The sequence below is a fragment of the Streptopelia decaocto genome, assembly GCF_964273445.1.
Source record: "Streptopelia decaocto genome assembly, chromosome: 7".
Taxonomy (NCBI): Eukaryota; Metazoa; Chordata; class Aves; order Columbiformes; family Columbidae; genus Streptopelia; species Streptopelia decaocto.
The window spans coordinates 64,332,076-64,350,611 of record NC_138661.1 but is presented as its reverse complement, the minus strand read 5'-3'; the positions used below and the strand labels follow the sequence as shown (position 1 = coordinate 64,350,611).

At 38.5% G+C, this 18,536-nt stretch overlaps 1 protein-coding gene across 1 annotated transcript in view; it reads left to right on the top strand.

Annotated features, from left to right (window-relative positions):
• The window catches only part of NELL1 (neural EGFL like 1), a 266,466-nt gene that overhangs the window by 198,520 nt on the left and 49,410 nt on the right, over positions 1-18,536 (top strand). The window contains exon 14 of the mRNA XM_082058496.1: positions 5,031-5,126. Coding sequence (XP_081914622.1) covers positions 5,031-5,126 — 96 coding nt within the window. The remainder of the gene's footprint in view (positions 1-5,030; positions 5,127-18,536) is intronic.

Sequence of the window (18,536 nt, the reverse complement as noted above, 5' to 3'; positions counted from 1 at the left end):
GGAAGTGACCAGGAGGAGCTGTGGTTTGCATTTTGGATAGGGGCTGCAGCATGGAACAAAACACCTATGATGAGCACCTCCAAAGAATGGATTTGCCCACCTTCATTTTTTTTACTGTGCCAGTACATAATGTTTAAGCAAGTAAAGGTGTCAGATTGAAATCCCTTTTAATTCCAGTCTTCTAGAAAACTGCAATAAATATAGGGCAGCACTGGCAGTATACCTGCTGCTGTATTTGATCATGAAGTTCAATGTATGCTCCTTGCCATAGGTATGTAACGCCCCTAAAGCTGATGTATGCATACGCAGCCAGCTGCCAGCTGGTTTGGGATGAACGTGAGCACCCAGTACTTTGGGTATAAATGCAGAAAACTGCAGGTTGCAGTATCGCTGCTCCACACCAGAAGCTGTTATCCCATGAAGGACGTGGTCTCACCTCGAGCCACGTTGCAATTCCCAGTGCAAACCAGGCTGGTGGTGACTCTGCTCTGCAGCCATCTGGACAAGCCGAGGAGAACTTTGCTTATGGGTTAGTCGTTGGATTTATCACAGATAAATCCAGTATAATACAGGAGTAGGTGTGGATTTGGCCCCTATAAACACATAAAGTAGGTTCTGTTGAACAAACCTGTGTTTGCTTTCTTTAATTAAGAGTTTCTCTGTGATATAGAGGCTGGAGTTATTTACAGTTTTAGTATTGCTATATTATTGTCTTTTATACAAACTATAGTACACTTTATCTTTTTCTACAGTGGTTTTCGTTTTGTTACTAGTGGAACCTTTTTTGTTTTCAATGCTGTTTCTTTCTTGACTACCACAGAAATAGGGAAAATCATGAGGGAGAGAAAAACAGTGGAAGAAACCAAAAATACCCACTGCTAAGGCTGCTTCCATCTCTTTGCTGACAAGATGAAGAGGTCAGCTGCTTAGTAAACAAATTGTTAAGGAATTCTTAAAACATTGCTGTTTGTTACTTAGTGGCGGTGTTGGGATGAAGTGGAAATGGGGATTATCCACTTGATAGAATTCTAGACAGTTGCTTCTGAGTTCAAATTCTCAGAATCTGAGAATTTACTCATTCTCAAATAGAAGATGATGAGCTTGAACAATGGAATGCATCAATTTTAATTGTTTTCTTTATTGAAAAATAATGGGTAGATAATATAAAGGAAAAGAAGGGAGTAAAGTATATTATGCCTGTGGTTGCTTTATAGTAGGTCATCGTATATGCCTGTGGTAACATTGTAGTGAGTTACACATTAGCTGTAAAAGCATGGATTATGCTATACCAGGGCAACATCAAGAAAATGGCCTATTAAAAGATGCATTTAATAAATATATCTCAGTTTATCAAGTTTTATAAAATAGGAATGCAACAGTAATATCAATATTGTGATGTTTTATTATAGCTTTTTCGAAAAGTTTTGTGTGTGTCAAGAAATAATATATATCTGGGGTTTTAGGAAGGTGACTTTTGTATCTCTTCATAGTCCAGTGACTTTCCTTTAAATTTGTAGGATATTTACTTGTTTTTCTTTTATTTGTGCTTTTCATTCAATACAAATATTTTTACATATTTATAAATATTTGTGTTTTATTTTATAGTGATTACTGTGTTATGCTTGGAAATAAGATGTATTTGCTCAACATGGGGGTTCCATGCTGAGGTACTTGCTACTGTGCTGCGATACAAACAATTAGAATAATTAAGCCAATTCCTTCCACTTTATAAGGAAGGAGACTGGAACCCAAACTCTTTGGCTTTCCATGAGTATTGTAAGCAGAGGGGCTAAAAAGAGGCTACAATTTGCAGTAGCAGGTGGTACAAAATATTTGAAGCTACTGTTGGCAAGCCTGCCTCACATAGGCTTTCTTGCACATTACTGCTTAGATCTAGGGAAGAACAAAAGGAACTGAAGGAAGATATCAGGCACATTCCACACCTTCCACTCCAAGAGGCTCTAACTCTGCTGACTTCTCATTTTCCTTCCTGGGGATGTCCATAACAGCCTCATTGGGAGAGGAGATACTGATAACTGTGTTTACTAAACAGGGGAAAATAAAGTGTACCCCAGCTTGTACCATCCAGGAGTGCGGTGCCAGGTTTGTGGGGACCTTCAAGATGCTCTTTGTGGAGCTCTGCAGTGAGACTCTCCTGTCTCTGCAACATTATCACAAAAATAACAAATCCCGCAGACATTTTGACTGTTTCCATTCTCTATGGATCTATCATCAAGGAGAACATACATTAAAAATTAAACTTCTCCTCTGTAGAGAAATTATGTCTATTAAGGAAAGGTCTTTATATGATAAAGGAAGAAATCTGTTAGCACTACAGAGGTCTGTTCACTTTGGCAGAAGCCTCCTGAAATCAATAGATGTGGTTTCTTTTACATACGGAATACTGAGTAAGGCTCTTAATGATGGAGGTTTACCCTTGTAAACTTTACCCTAATGGCATCTTCACTTAATTTTCCTGCTAAAACCTTTATTGCGAATTCAGTAACCATCCTACTTTTAAATAAGTTTGCCAGCCTGCAAACAGTTTCAAAGACAGGATCTATTTATGGGAATCCATTAGCAAAATACGATCCAGCTGCAATTTGTCTTGGGATAACTTTCTCTGAGTAGGAAGGAGTCTGCAAGTAAGGTTTATAGCTGATAGTTCTGTGGTACTGGTGTGTCCCTGTCACTCCCCCAAATAGAATTTTGATTTTGAGGGGTCTAAACCACAGTGGAAGTCTCAGATCCAAAGCATAAGCCCCAAAGAAAGTAGGTTCGTGAGAACATGGGCACTCCAGTTGATTTACTATTCAGTCGCTGAGCTGCTCCCTGTTGGGTCTTCTTGTCCGTAAGGCATTGGTACAGAAGTGATGTAAAGACTTTCCTTAATTAATCTCTTCTACTAAGGGTGTAAATGAAAAACTTCATTGTTGGGGATGACTGAATTTTGATAAAATGTTCCAAAAGGCTTCAGCCAGGGGCAGAGCCATTAGAGGAAATAGTTCAAACAAGTGAAATTTGGTAAAATTGCTAGCGATTGAAGCTGAGTTCCTGTTATTAGAGGTATGGAACATTCTTAAAATTCAAAGTAGTGCTTTCAGTATATAGAACTGTGAGCCGTGTTTCTAGCAGCGAAGGAAAGTAGCCTTTAGACAAACATTTTGGTTTTGTAAGTACATTCTGAGATTTGTGGGTTTGCTGTTGCTACTTCCTGCAATGCAGGAATTATAGAGGGTTTGTAGAACCATCTGGGCAACAGCAGGGCAATTCTGACACTCTTCCTTGGGGTTTTCTTTTCTTGCATAAAAATATATGAATGAACCACCCCCCAAAAAGCCTGAGCAACCAAGACGAGCACAGTTAATCTGCTATAAAGTCTAATTCTTTTGGTGTCGTGCAGAAATGTATTACTTCTTCATGTAAGTCTCTGCTTATTCTCAGTTTCAAACCAGAAAAAAAATGGGATGGAGACTTTAACTTGTACCTTCTTTAAGAAGGCTGAGGCTAGAAATGAGCAAACATTTTTGCAAGAGCTACAGCAGGAATCTTTGGAGTCTCATCATGTTTTTCATATATTTCCCAGCTGTATTCCATACTAGCACTTTCTGCTTTCTGAACAGTTATACTTTTTGACAAATATTTATATGCAAAACTGTATTTATCTTATTTTTTCCCATACGGTAGAAATTGTCTGGTTTAAAAATAGATGTATTTCAGAAGTTTCCCATACGGAGTGTATACATTGATTAGCAGGAGGAAGGATTTACTGGGCAAGAATGGTGCTTCCTCCACACCACAGCCTTGTGCCAGTCACAGGACCACTTAATATGTTCTACTACCATCCATCTCAAAAGCATTTCAGCATTTTTCTCCCAAGTTATCCTCCATAAAACAGTATGACATGCTACAAATTATACATTTGGAGTGAGGCAGATCTGTATATCAGTTCAATCAAGAGATAGGTTACATGCTTTTTTGCCTCTAAGTGGTTAACAATTGTAAAAGATTCTTTTTAATGCTTAATGCTCTATTAACTTTATTTTTCTTTTTCGGGCATTGGAAAATAAATTTTAAACATTTCTTCTGTTATCTAGCACTTTAAGCCTTTTCATAGCATTCGTAACATCTCTTTGCCAACGCTCCATCTGTGATTTTAGCTTGCAGGAAACACTTTGCAATTCTGTTATTAGCTTAGATGCAGAGAGCTGCTGTTTAAATATTAATTGTGACTTCCCTCGCAAGTGCCGCCAAACCCACTGAGTAACTTGTGAAGTTCAATAAATACGTAGGAGAGCATGGGGAGTGTGGTGCGGGTCAGGCCTGCCCTTAGTCTTAGCAAAGGTCTTGAGTTAACAGTACCAAATAGATCATGTCCTGATGCTTGTCTCCCAAGAAAAGACATGAGATCCAACATTTGTTTCAAATCCTAGTTATTGGACAACTGCACTTTTAAAGTATTTTTGTATTGTTGTCAGGAATCGCACTTGAGTAGAGGCATTATCTTGTGTGGCTGAGCCCTTCTCTATTTTCAGTTGAGTCACACCCTATTTCATTTCTTGATTCCACAAAATGTACTTTACACTTAAAGTTAAAAAATAGGAACACATGATGTGTTCATAGAAAATTCAGTAACGTGTATTTGGTCAAAGCGAGAAACAAAGCAGTTAACACCATCTGACCAGCCTGTTTTCTGTGCATCACCTGAGCATTGTAATTGTAATACTCATATTAGGTATAATTGAAAGAAGATCAGTCCCATTAAAATCATACGTTCTATTTCTCCCTCTCTTTTTCTTCCAGATGGTTATTAATGTTTTATTGGTGAGGTGGTTTGCCTACGGTGTAATCCAAGGCTTTTCCTCATGTCATTTGAGTTACTCCTCTTTGTGTTTGCAGGTGGACTGAATTTTAATATGTTGAATTCTGCTAATTGCTCAGAATTTAGATGTTTTTCTTAGTCTCTTGCAAATGTATAATAAATATTTAAAAAAATTAAATAGTACCCTTGTATTCCTTCTATTTTTCAGCATTCTGTGAAGAGGGGTGCAGATATGGTGGAACTTGTGTAGCCCCTAACAAATGTGTCTGTCCTTCTGGGTTCACGGGAAGTCATTGCGAGAAAGGTAAAGCTTTCCCAAAACACACTTTTTTCTTCAGTAATGAGAAATATGATATGCTGAATTAAGAAATAATTACTTTCCATTCATTCATTCTGCTTGATATTTTCTCTTCATTGAATATATGATGTTCCATAGCTTCCTTTTCCTAACTGAAAGCTGGTCTTAAAATAAACATGGACAGTTTTAGACAGTCAGAGATGTATTTGCTTCTGTTTCCAGCAGACAGTTAATTAGAGGGGATGGCAAATGAAAAATATTTACTCCACCTGCTTCCTGTGGTGCAAGCTCAAGGTCACCTTCTGCTTTTTCTGAATCCGGTTTGCAAATTAGACTAGAATTTGGAAGATTTAAGTTTTTCACTTAAAGTTATTGAATTCTTAACATTTGATTTGTTTCTAAGTCACTGAGGCCACCAATTTTCATAGAGTCACAGCCTATTCAAACATATCTCACTAGTGATGATTAGTTTCTGCCTTTTCCCAGCTACTTTTCTGTTTCAAGATTTGCTTCTGACAGCCTCATGGGCTCAGCTTTCTGTTCATTTCACAAAGGTCTGTCTACCTTAAATGAGAAGGCAGGGATCTTACAGAATTCCGTGTAGGACTGTGATTAGATCGTTATACAGCAGATTTGGGATTTTATTTTGATTGGTATTTATTGAGGTTGTATTTCACTTAAATAACCCAATGAGAGAGTCTTCCGCATTATATGTTTGTGAATAAACCTTTTGTACCTGCCTTTACTGGTGGAAATAAAGTTAATTGGTAACACAGGTTGCATGATGTTAATGAGGATAAAATTAAAATCAATGAGGTTTTCTTAGAGAAGTAAAAAAAGAAGAAAACCAAGAGATAACTGTTAAAGGGTATGTTAAATCACTGGAACCACTTGTTACCTAGAGATCGTTAAGTATTTGTGTGTATCAGTGTCTGTTTAATACCTGGCAGTTCTATTATAATACAAAGTAACCTAAGCCCACTTGTCAACAAATCTGCTTTGAGTAGCTTCTGAACACTACTAGAGCTTTTTATGGATGTACTTAAATCACTGCCTACTAAAATCCCATCGTTTCTAGTTGTCAGCATTGTTTCTAATTATTTGAGAACCAACTAGGGTATTAATATTTTCATATCCTCTTGAATAAATTTCAGTACTGCATTTTTCTCGCCTATAGCCTTTGGGTTATTTGTTTTAAATAGAAAAAAAGCTCCCAAGCCTCCTGACATTCAGCAATAAGTACCAGCAATATACACGAGAAAGTAATACGAGAAGTTCCAGCCTCAGAGCCCCACCTGCTATAGCTCCCCAGCCTCTCATCCTTCCTGCTAGTTACCCTCTTCCATTTATAATTTCTCATTCCTTTGTAAAACATGTACTATTCAGGGGGAACTGTGCTTCCAGAGGAACGCATGATACTAGAGGTGTGTTGTACCTATCTGAAAATCTAATACTGTAAAACCAGTATGTGCTTTGCCCCTTGGTGCCCCGGCTGCCCAGGAGCTTTGTGCTCAACTGCCCACATTGGGTTTCACTCTCCTGAGAATGTTCAAACTGTCTTTTTTTTCTTATAGCAGTAGAGGGACTTTCATAACTAGAACACAGAGTCTTTAAACTGTTGAAGTGATGGTTTAAAATTGATGAATGGGTGACATAACCATTGTTGACTCCTGTGTTTTTCATGTCTTTTGTATTGTTTTGATCTAAAATATGAGTTAGCGCATGAAGTAAAGGAAAGATGGCAGGCATGGTAGTCTCACTTTATCAAGAAATTTAGAGGTAGATGTCAGGAGGAGTTAGCTTCTGTGTATAAAATCTATATGACCTGAACCAGAAAGACCTTTATTTTTTCCTTTAAAGATGTATAGGATTTACCAGTATGCTACAAGTCAAAGTAATGATGGTAACTTCGAGAAATACGATGTGCAAACTGGCTTGAGAATGAAGCTTTGTGTATGAGAAGTTAGCACATTTTGGCTGTGTTAGAGGTTTGAAAACTTCAGATGTCATATACATATTTCAGTGACAAAGTGCATATCAGATGTGTGTGAGAACAGCTTCAGCCTTCCAAAGGTCCATGTCCTGGAAAAACTAAATGTTGAGAGTAGAAATGTGAAGAACCACCTTTGAGGCAAAGCTTCCCTTGCCTTACCTGCTGACTCCTTGATGAAATAATGCTCTTAAGAAGGGAAGATACTTCCATTATAGTCTCACTGCAGTTTGCTGCAGTGTTTTTAGAGGACATTTAAAATATTTAAAAACCATGATTTCTTTTTTTCCTTATCTGTAATGTTAGAAACAAGCACTTTGTTAAATTTAACATACAATAGCACTCCCTCAATTGTTATGACATAGACCAAAGCCAGTGAAATGGTGGGACATCACTTTAAATCAAAGCTTAAATGTTCCTGGTAAAATCTTCTCTGAAGCTCATGGTGATCTGATGCATATCAGAAGTAAAATTATGTGTTTTGGTAATGTATTCTATTCACCATGGTGCATTTAAAAATGTCCTTCAAACCAACAACACAGCAATTCATCATACATTACTTGTAAGATGAAAGGACTCATCACTGGCTAAAAACAGTATAATCCAAATTGTCTTCGACTTCATTTAAAGTGTAAACTGAGCCAGTAATTAGAAATGTTGTTGAAAAACAGGTGCATTTACTTCTGAATGTGGATCATATGTTACTTATCATTTCTGACTGCCTGGCTGAAATGATGATATTGGATTAATTAAAAATTCAGAGATATTTGAGAAGGGCAGGATTTATGTTGGTAGTTTACTCAGGTGAAATTAAAATGCACATTTAAGGCTTATGTACAAATAGGTAATTCAACATACTGCTAAGAATTACCTCTTGCCAATTGCTTTGCCTGAAGTGAGGAATCATCTTAGCGGTTGAGGGGCTGCCTTTTCTTTTTGAAGGTGAACTGCAAATTGATGTTGAGAGATATCAAGTAATTCCTCCTTCCACCCTTTCTTTATAACGCTGTTTCTTTAAGCGTGTGCTCCATGCTTCTTACAGAATTGTTACTGTTTTCTGCTTAGGATCTGATTCTATCTTCTAATCAATTTTTTGTTTGTTAGTTTTGTGTTTAGCTGGCTAGAGCTGAAATCAATGATCTCTGTGATCATTACCGTTTGTGATCATATTTAACACGGTTCCGATAACTGTGCTAGAATTTTTTCTTACATTAGAATTTTTGCTGATATAGTTATACGGTTCTGGCACGTACATGCCTGGCGGCCGAGCTGGAGATATGCATCCTTATCTCAGTGTTACACTGTTGGCTCAGGCCCAGGTGCATTCTTGGCAGGGATCCTGTTCAAGGCTTCTGGGACACTTTCTGGTGTGCAGAGGGGAATGCAAACACTGTACTCTGTGAGAGTTGTTGGCAGTGTGGATTCAAATGCCCTAATTTTCCATCCAGTCATGTTTTCTCCATCTCGTGCTTTTGCAACACTAAAAGAAAATCCCATCATTCCTTGAGCTGCATTTCCCTCTCTGCAGACAAGCAGGTCAGTGGAGTTTTAATACTAATTTTTTTAGACAGGGTTGGCCGTTATTCTGTGTTTGTGGACTTTTAGTCACTGTCGCCACTGAAGTGGTGAGGATGAGATAGGCAGGACAATCTGATATCAAAGGCAGGAGTAAAGAGGTGATTGTCTAGGAATTGCAGGCGTTCCTGGAATGCCTACTTGCATGTGGTGGAGTCCTCTATGTGTTCCTACAGAATACACAACAGCTTCTCTACAGCTCGGGGATGGTGACCAGTGGTGGCAGAAATTCATACTGGTTAATACCAGTATGGGCAATGAGCAGGAAACAGCAGAAGGCCTTGAAGTGATGGGTTCCCAACTAGGGGCAAGTCAAAGAAAGTGTGGTATTTTTCCAAAAGCTGCAGGAGGGCTTTTGGCAGTGGTGGGACATAACTTCCAAAAGGGATTCACAACAGTTGCACTGCATTTTGCTCCCCTGGCTCCTGCAAGCAACTCTCTGAGCCTGGTACACGATGAATGGGGAATATGATTCTGGTAGATGAGAAGGACGTTGTGTAGGCTGGAGCTCAGACACCTAAATATTTTTGTGGTACCCACTTGTGTATTTATAGTCTTTGTAAAGCACCGAGAACAGTTTTCACACAGAATAATAGGATGCTGTCAGAGAATTACCTGCTGATTGTAAACCACCAGAAGCAAGGATTAGGCATGGCAGTGAAGCATCAGGATGTGCTAATTCTGGTGTTATTCTCTGTGTTGTTGTGGACTGTGTGTGCAAAAGATTGGCTGATATTGGGGTGAGAGGTCATTTTTCAATATGTACCGTGGCTGAGAAATGGGCTTTGAATCCAAATAATTACATTGTGAGTGGAAAAAAAAAAAATCAGCACTTTTAGTATTGCATAATAGTTACATATGGATTCTTCAGTGCAGTCATAGACTTCACAGGTGTGCAATAAAATGCTGCTGTGCTTTTTATCTTGAAGTTTGGTATGTCACGTATACGTCATGAAAATGAGGAAGAATTTAGCTGATTTGTTTCTTAATAGTTGGCAGTATCTGGAGTTGTTGTCTAAGAAACCACATACTACTTTGTGTACTTGTCTCTTAAATTGCTGCTTCTGGAATATATTGTCTTCTGCAGTCCTTGGGGTAAAATCCCCTACAGTCTGTATTCCTTTGGGCCCTGGAGATAGAAGAAACAACAACAAAAAAGTGAGAATTGTATTTCTGTGTGCTATTTCTTTGATTCCTGAGCTGGATCAGTCTTTAGGTGTGTAGCTATCACAGACATTTCACTTGAGAAACCTGGTTTAAAAAATAAGCAAGCAAAACCTAAAGCAAAGCAAAGAAAGAGATTTTTCAGTGAGTACGGTAAGCTAAATGTCAAAACTCCCTACCTTTCTCTATCTCGGGTCTTTTGTAAAATACAAAGCAAGGTTTATTTTGGGAAACAAACCAGCTGTGCAGCTGTGGGCACAAGGCTTTGCATGAGATTCTTTCTTAAGCCTCTCATTTCAAGGTGAGGCAAAGCCAGGATAGTGCGAGATAGGAGGGGTGAAGTGAATGATGCTTAGCTTATTACAGAAAATGATGGTTGTGGTTGATACAGCACTCCTGAGGGTGTGACAGATCCAGAGAAGGCAGATGCTCCAGGTGGCCGAGGTTGCCCCGCTCCATTTGCTGCCAAGCTGTTTACTGCATTTGCCCCACTGGTCCTTACTGCAAAATGGCAAGGGGTGATATCTTAATGTGATAGAAGAAACAAAGCTGTCATTTGTAAAGATATCAGGGAATAGATCAAAGAATATCTACTAGAAAAATCTGATTAAGATGGTCTCTGAGGATCAAGGGGACATCTGTCTGCAAATCAACAAATAACTCTCCGTGGCAGAAAGAGTTATTAATCTCACAATGCCCAGTCAAAGAAAAGTGAAATCTCCCAGACCAGGAACTCCAGTTATCCCCCCAGCTGACCAGAGCATGAGGAGACTGGACTCATTTTTGTAGTGCTTACACTGCCTTACAGACTGTAAAAGTTTATTTTTAAAAGCTAGGAAAAACACTGAACAGACACTTCTTTTTTAAAAGGTATATTTTTATGTTGATGCATAGTTTGTTTGTTATGTTCAGGTGTCTGAATCTATATATTTTTGTTTGTTTGCAATGAAAGGAATATCTGGTATATTAATCTTTTATGTTAGCTGAGATGATATCTTGACATTCCAGGTAACAAATGGTTCTAATATTCTAATGTGTTATTATTTGTATCACTTGTGGTTATAAAACATTTCTTTTATAGTTTTCTGACTTCATGAAGGACATAGTTGTTTGGGGTTTTTTTAAGCCATAATATTTTTTTTCCTCTTTGGTCCCTAGAGCTTGCACTTAGAAATTGGGTAGTATTATATTGCTTATCCTGGCTGTGATTATGCTTGCTATTCTAGGCTCCTTCAATTTGAATTTCTCCACTCAAATTCCATTCTTCTCACCCTGGCCAATGTCTGCATGCCAGCTGGACAGAGCAGGTGTTACTGAAGAACACAGTTTTATCTGTGCAAGAGAAAGACAAGATTTAGCTAGTTGCTTTTAGACACCTCCAGGGGTGGTGACTCCACCGCTTCCCTGGGCAGCCTGTTCCAGTGCTTCACAACCGTAAAGAAATTTTTCCTGATATCCAGTCTGAACCTCCCCTGGTGCAACTTGAGCCTATTTCCTCTTGTTCTATTGCTTGTTACTTGGGAGAAGAGACCAACCCCCTCCAAGCTCCTTTCGGGCAGTTCAGAGATCAGAAGGTCTCCCCTCAGCTCCTGTTCTCCAGCTGAACCCCCAGGTCCCTCAGCCGCTCCATCACACTTGTGCTCCAGCCCCTCACCAGCTCCGTTCCCTTCTCTGAACTTGCTCCAGCACCTCAAGGGCTTTCTTGTCATGAGGAATAGAGGGATGATTGTATTGTTTGTTTCAATAATGTGCCTGGGAGATGCAGAGCACAGTGCAGACACTATTCACAGGCAAAATGAGGTGTCCGTGTTTCCTGGGTGAGATAAAAGCATGCTGTGAGGAATATAAGCTGTTCTAGCTAAACAGGTAAAAATTGTCAGGGCCTCTCTTTGCCCCCTATTTGGCACCTGGAAATTACTAGGGGAAAGGGAGGTTTGTTTGTTCCTGTTTCTTTGTATCGGCTCCAGCTACACACAGTGTTAGATGTTTATTCATCCATAAGTTCTAATTATGTACTACAGGAGGAACATCATGTTTAGAAAAATACGGGTAAATAAGCAGTAACAAACTCCTAAGCTCTAAATATAAAAACCATGTATTCCTCCTGAACTTCCTACAGTCCTCAGCCTCTGTAGCCAAATTTTGTGCAAAACCTTTGCTCAAACTGAATTTGGTTTTTTCTGGAGACCATGTTGCTTTGGCCTTTTCTGGAAGTGCTCAGTCCCTGACTAAGTGTTCATCCAGTTTATCACCAGGAACATCTCCCACACCTTCTGTGCAGTCATCTCTATTCAGTGTCCTCTTGGATTCTGAGAACCCGGCAGTGGAATTTAAATTTGTTTCAAGTGGCAGAATCACCGCCTGCATTATATTAAAGAGAGAACTACAAAGCACTCAAAAGTGTCAGCAAATATTTATATTTGAGCAACTAGATATATGGTAATGAAATTTCCATTTTGTAGCTAAGAAATTTGCTTATATGAAGCATTTATTGTACAGACAAGACAGTTGCTTTAACATGCTTACTCCATGATGGCTTAACTACAAACCTTGTCTCTCATTTTACTATGGTTAATTAAAAAATCCCAACAAGTCTACTTTGAGTACAGCGCAGTAACGCTGATTTTATTGCCTAGTTTGTTGGGACATTCTGACCACCTTTTTCAGTTCTTCTGAGCAGATGCCTGTGTCAGTGAAAAAGGAGAAATATCAGAATAGGTAGTGGACTAACTAAATGTTAAATAAAAACTACCTCAGTCTGTCCAACTACATTTATTTAGGGGACATTATGAGTGTAGTAAGCTCTTTGCCACCTTTCTTTTTCTTATTAATGGCCTGCTCTGGACTGAAGACTCGACAATGAATATTTGCTGATAACCTAGAAATATAAATTGAGATTTTCAGCGCAGGTGCAAAGAGGAGCTTACATTTTTTAAACTCAGAAATCTTCTTGGTTTCAGTGGGAATTTCGGCTGAGTGGAAGCTTTAGGATCTGGTGGAATTGAATTAGGTGAAGTGAAAAATAAATGGCTCTAGTGTGAAATAAAAGAGCATTTAGAGTGGGGTTTTTATGTAGAACAAGATGTGTTAGTTCCAGTTACCAGTGATAAATATGCCACCTTCAACTCATTGACCTGTGGTACAAATCTAACTAACTAATCTGGGAGTACGAGCAGATTCAAATTGGGCACAGAATTCAGTCTCTTTAGAAAATTTGTACAACTCGGAGAATTTTACTATCTAGAGCCACATTTCTGCTGAAGCTTAATACATTGAATTATCACACATTTAATGAGTGATCTCATTGAAGTTACTGTAGTGAGGGAAAAGGTGCCTTGGTCATCCCAACTAGTATCAGAAAGCTTTTTTTTTTTTGAGAATGAAGCAAAACAAGCTGAAGTTATAGAGGTTATTGTGTATTTAATTCTGACAAGAAGTTGGTTTTCCCGCATTTTTCTTTTTTTTTTTTTTTTTTGATTTAAGATCTTTTCCACTGAAAAACTATGGTATGAGAAGAACACTTTAAAATGTGATGCAACAGGAAAAGAGTAGGTGCATGCAGCAAGATCTTTGCCTATGTTGACAGGAACTCATCACCAGAAAAACAATAACCACCTTCAGTTGCTTTCATTGAGCTGCCAGTCGGAGGAAGAGATCGTGTCCCCATTCATATAATCCTTGGAAGGTGAATAAAATGGCATAAATCACTCCCTTATGTGACTTATGCAGATTGCAGTTTATGTGCAATGAGGATAAGTAATCCAATTATTCTGCTTTAGGAGTCAGGGTGAAAATGTGAGTTAAACCCTTATTGAAGGGAGTGTCATCCTTTCTTTATTAGCTCAGGTAGCCTTTGTAACATCTGCAATTTTGTTTAATGTCAGTGCTTTTCAGTATCTGTTTTTGTAAGACTAACACCTGTGGCTTTCAACAGTTTGCTCCAGGAAGATAGCAGAATTAGGTTGTTTTTATACAACAGCACAGCGAAGAAGAGCCCACAACAGAAGGAGGTGGCTCTTTGCAAATCTGCTGAATTAAAATCAGTGCAGGGACCCAAGAAAACAAGTCTGTCTTTAGGATTGTACTTATGTGTACTTACAGAGAGGAAAGGAAACATGATGTTTTGCTGATATGGAACCTTACAAACTTTCTTTTCCCCTTCCAAGGCTTTTTCTGTATCGGGTGAGACATTTTTGTTGTCGGTCGTCTGTTTGATAGCGATGTGTCTGTTCTGCTACAGAAAGTACATGGTGCACCAGAAAACTCCCCTTCACTGTTGACTTTTTTCTGGATAATTCAGCATATCAGGCCTGGTGAAATAACAAAAAAATCAATAAAGCTATACCTGTTGGGTGTGAAAAAGGCCTATGAATCCATCTCCTGCAAAGTGTGGTATTAAAGCCTGTTCCAGATTCAGAGCTCACTAGCTGTGCAAATTCCTCTTGCTTTTGTCAGGCTTTTGTTCGTGCCTGTAGTCCCCAGAGAAAGAACGTGCAAGATGTTAAAATAATACTATGCTTACTCTAAGGTACATATGAAGCATAAAAGTAACTTGGATTATTCTGGATGAATGTTTTCTTTGCTACTTCCATTATGATTGAAGTAGCTTTAAAATAACAGTTATACTCAACCTCAAGGAACTATGTGTCAAAGTTATTTTCAAACTTTTTATAATGTTATGATAAAAATCTGTTCAGTCCTTCACATTTGCAGAAATAGAGTTCTTCCTAAATACATCAATCATTTCTTTTGCTCTTAAAAAAAAGAATATCTGATTTAGCAACCCAGGCAGTTCAATAGCTGGAGTTTTCTATTACTTAAGCTGTGTAACATCTGAATTATTTCTTTCAACGTGTAATATCTACTAAGTAAATCGGTAATTTCAGAGGCAAACATAAATGGTGGAGTTTTATTTGAAGGAGTGAAGTCCCCTTTCTTATTTGATTTATTTATTTATTTATATTTTTTTTTATTTATTTATCCCAAAGAGATGTTCTCTGTAACTGGCAATCTAATCTTTGGAATAGTTTTCATTTATCTTTTGAATGAGACATGGAATGAAAGCCCTGAGCACTTCTGGTCATTAAAGATCCAGTTGAACCTGTATCCTATTACAAATCGGATAATTACATTCCCCCTTCTTTTGGCTATGTCAGTCAGAGAAATTTCTCATTTGAAATAGCTGTCTGGTTAGCAAGGAGTAGCACCCATGCTGTAACTTCATAGATAGCTCCATTGCTGTGATAGGTTGCAGATCCTTACAGTTTTTGATGGTAATTACACAGTATTAAATGTGAATGACTCTTTGATGGAATACAACCATGTAGGTGTGTGAGGGCGAGCTCAACTCATTCAGTGTCCTCATTGCGCTGTCTGGGGAGCAGTGACATCTCTAATCAGGATGGCACAGTTCACCAGGGCCAATTCTAGGTTCTCACACACCTACCACATCTTCTTCTTGTGAGCTGATAGGCAGTGAGGCTCTTTGAGCTGACGAGAGTGGAGGGGCACTGAAATTCTGCTTAGGATCCCATGCATCACCCTCACACGTGCTGCAGCCACCCAGCTTCTTCATAATAGCCAACTGGTTTACTGCCAGCTTGGGCTCTGGGTACTCCTTGCTTTAGGAGAGATTAAATAGATTGTTCTCATTTCCAAGACAGTATTTTCACAAGTAGCCAGGATGGGTCTTTCTCTCCTTAGGGCAAAGAGGCTGGTGAGGGGTCTGGAGAATAAGTCTGATGAGGAGTGGATTGAGGGAACTGGAGTGCTCAGCCTGGAGAAAAGAAGGTTGAAGGGACACCTTAACGCTCTCTACACTGAAAGGAGGTTGTAGCATGGAGGGGGTTGGTCTCTTCTCCCAAGTAACAAGCAAGAGGGCAAGAGGAAATGGCCTCAAGTTGTGCCAGGGGAGGTTTAGATTGGATATTAGGGAAAATTTCTTCCCAGAAAAGGTTGTGGGGCATTGGAACAGGCTGCCCGGGGAAGTGGTGGAGTCACCATCCCTGGAGGTGTTTAAAAGCTGTGTAGATGAGCCTCTTAGGGACATGGTTTAGTGCTAGATTTAGGTTATGATTGGACTCAATCTTAAGGGTCTCTTCCAATCAAAATGATTCTATGATTCCTCTTGCAGTTAAGCCACTGACCTTGAAATCCAATGAAAGTTTTCAGGCTCAGAAGTCAAATAGCTTTGTAGCCACAAGAAGGTTGGTTCTTCTCTTGAGTGTTACCAAAACAGTGAAACTGGTCTGCTGTTGATCAGTCAGAAGGTACAGCCAGTACATGTATTTTACTTGCTAACATGACCACTTATGAAGACTGAATTCCAATGAAGAGATGTTTCACGAAGATCTCCTTGGTTCCCATTTGATGCTTTGAAGCACAGGTGGTACTATAGTGTGGGAGAGATGTTTAGTTATCAGTAATGATTTATGTAAGGAAAAAAATGATTCTGGTAATTCTTTGTGATTATATTTCCTAGAAAGAGACTGAGTAGCTTCTCTGGTTTTGTTTCGCTTGGTGGGTTTTGTTTATTTTTTTGGTTTGTTTTCTCTTTACCATAGACCGAGTAAAGAATGTTCCGTGAGCTGTGTTAGTCCCTGCAGAAAGTGAGTTTAGTGGTATGACAGGACGGTTTATTTTTTTCTGCCAAGTACTCATTGTGTCAGCCCTAGCTCTGGAAAGTGATCAGTCTGCCCAAAATGAATTGAAATTGGGGAAAAAAACCCTCTGCATACCACAAGGGATTTTTGTTTCACCTTGTTACACCCCAGGCAGATTGTGAATCCTGCAGTTAATGGAAGCTGCTTTGTGGGATGGCACTTTCAAAGCCTGTCTTTCTGTCCCACCTGTAATTATTTTATTTCTTACCCTTGGGATGTCCAACACAGAATTTTTCAATTCTTTCTGTTAACTGCACGGAGAAAGTAGAGATTCATACCTCAGAAATTTTCTTCCATTTTCTCATCTGAAATCTTGTTTCTCCTCCAACTTTTATAGAGTTCAGAGCTGATGCAGTTTGTGAGATGTGTGTGCTGATAGCAACAACTGCTCCCTCAGCAGTCCCATTAATCATTTATAGGCTGGGGAGTCAGATACGGTGTGATAACGCCTTGCTATTCCTAAGGCCTCCCTTTTGAGACAACTGAGTCATATGTTTCTTTTTGAAGAGAGCTTTGATTTTTGTTTTTCTTTTTTTTACCTCCCTATCTCCTCTTCCCCCATCTTTTCTCAGCAGGCTTTATTAGGTGTATTCATCACTGAATAAGATGAAAGAAAGTTGCATGTGTAGATGGATGGGGGTAGGTCACTGAGGATACAGAATCTGATCAATATTGACCAGGATTTCCTGATATCTAATGTCTGTCTTGCTGATTTGTCTGTGGGGGATTTTTTCAGATCCCCCCACGATGTATAATTTACAAATATAAGAAGAAACAAATACAAAATTACACAAGAAGGAGGGAGTCCATTGCTTGCTTTTTCAGCCACTACGAAAAGCCTTATCTCTCTGTTCAAGTTATAGGTTGTCCAGGTTCTAATAACAGTTTCCTTACTGGGCGTTAAATAAATTAACTAGTGCATTAAATTCATTATTGTATCTTCTTGATACAATCGGCAAAATGAAATTAGTCCATTTGCTAAATAGTTTCAACAGGGAACTGGTTGACTGTAAAAATAAATTACAATGGCTCCTTTGGAAGAAATTCTTCCCAGGAGAAGGAGTATCCAAAATGGGAAATGTAAGGCAGTTGACATTGCTGCTCTGTTGGTGCTTGTGGAAAAGGGGAAGACACCTCACTTCATTCATGTAATGTGTTTTTCCATGAATGCTAAATTCAATGGAGCTGAAGAAACATATATAGTGTATGAACAGTTCTGGATTTGGTGTTTCATTTTTCTTTACATCACTATATATTAAGCACCAGACTCTAAGGGCTGTTGTTCTAAACCAAATCAAGAAATAAAATTAGGAAAGAATTAAAGGAAGAATTTTGTGTCAATCAAATCTAAAAATGACAAATTTCATAAACTCTCTATATATTTCAGTTTTCCACTGAAAGATACTATTTTTGAGACACGAAGAAAAGGGTCCAACCAAACAAGGAAGTAAATCCCTTTTTTTTTCTTTTCCCTATTAGAATATATCACTTTTGAGTATAAATTAAACATGATACCTAAGCTGAAGGACTTACCATATCAGAACGTTAATGTAAAACCCAAAATCCTTTGGGAAGATATAAAGCCTTAGAGGTTTGTTGGTTTCTATAACCTTTAGGTTTATACCATCAGTTGCATTGAAACAGGCTGAGAACCTTGGCCTATTAAATTGGGTGAAAAGAGATTTTATAAAAACTTACTTTATCTAATGGTCATAAACAGCTTTGTTAGTCTTTACCCCCCTGAGTTAAACAACTCAGTTTGAGAGCAGGTGGCTGAGAATGCTAACCAAGGATAAATTAATCAAAAAGCATAATTACTAGAAGGAATATTAAGTAGTAATATGTATTCCTAACAAATTTTTGAAAGTGAACAAATAAGCACTATCTGGAACTAAGAGGCACTGAATACCTTATTTCATGGCTCTGAAGATTTTGGCTTGATTAATTTTAACCTTTACAAGAACAACATTTGTGTTGGTGTGCAGTGTCGTATAGTGTTTAAGTTGGAGGTGTAAAGAGAATAAA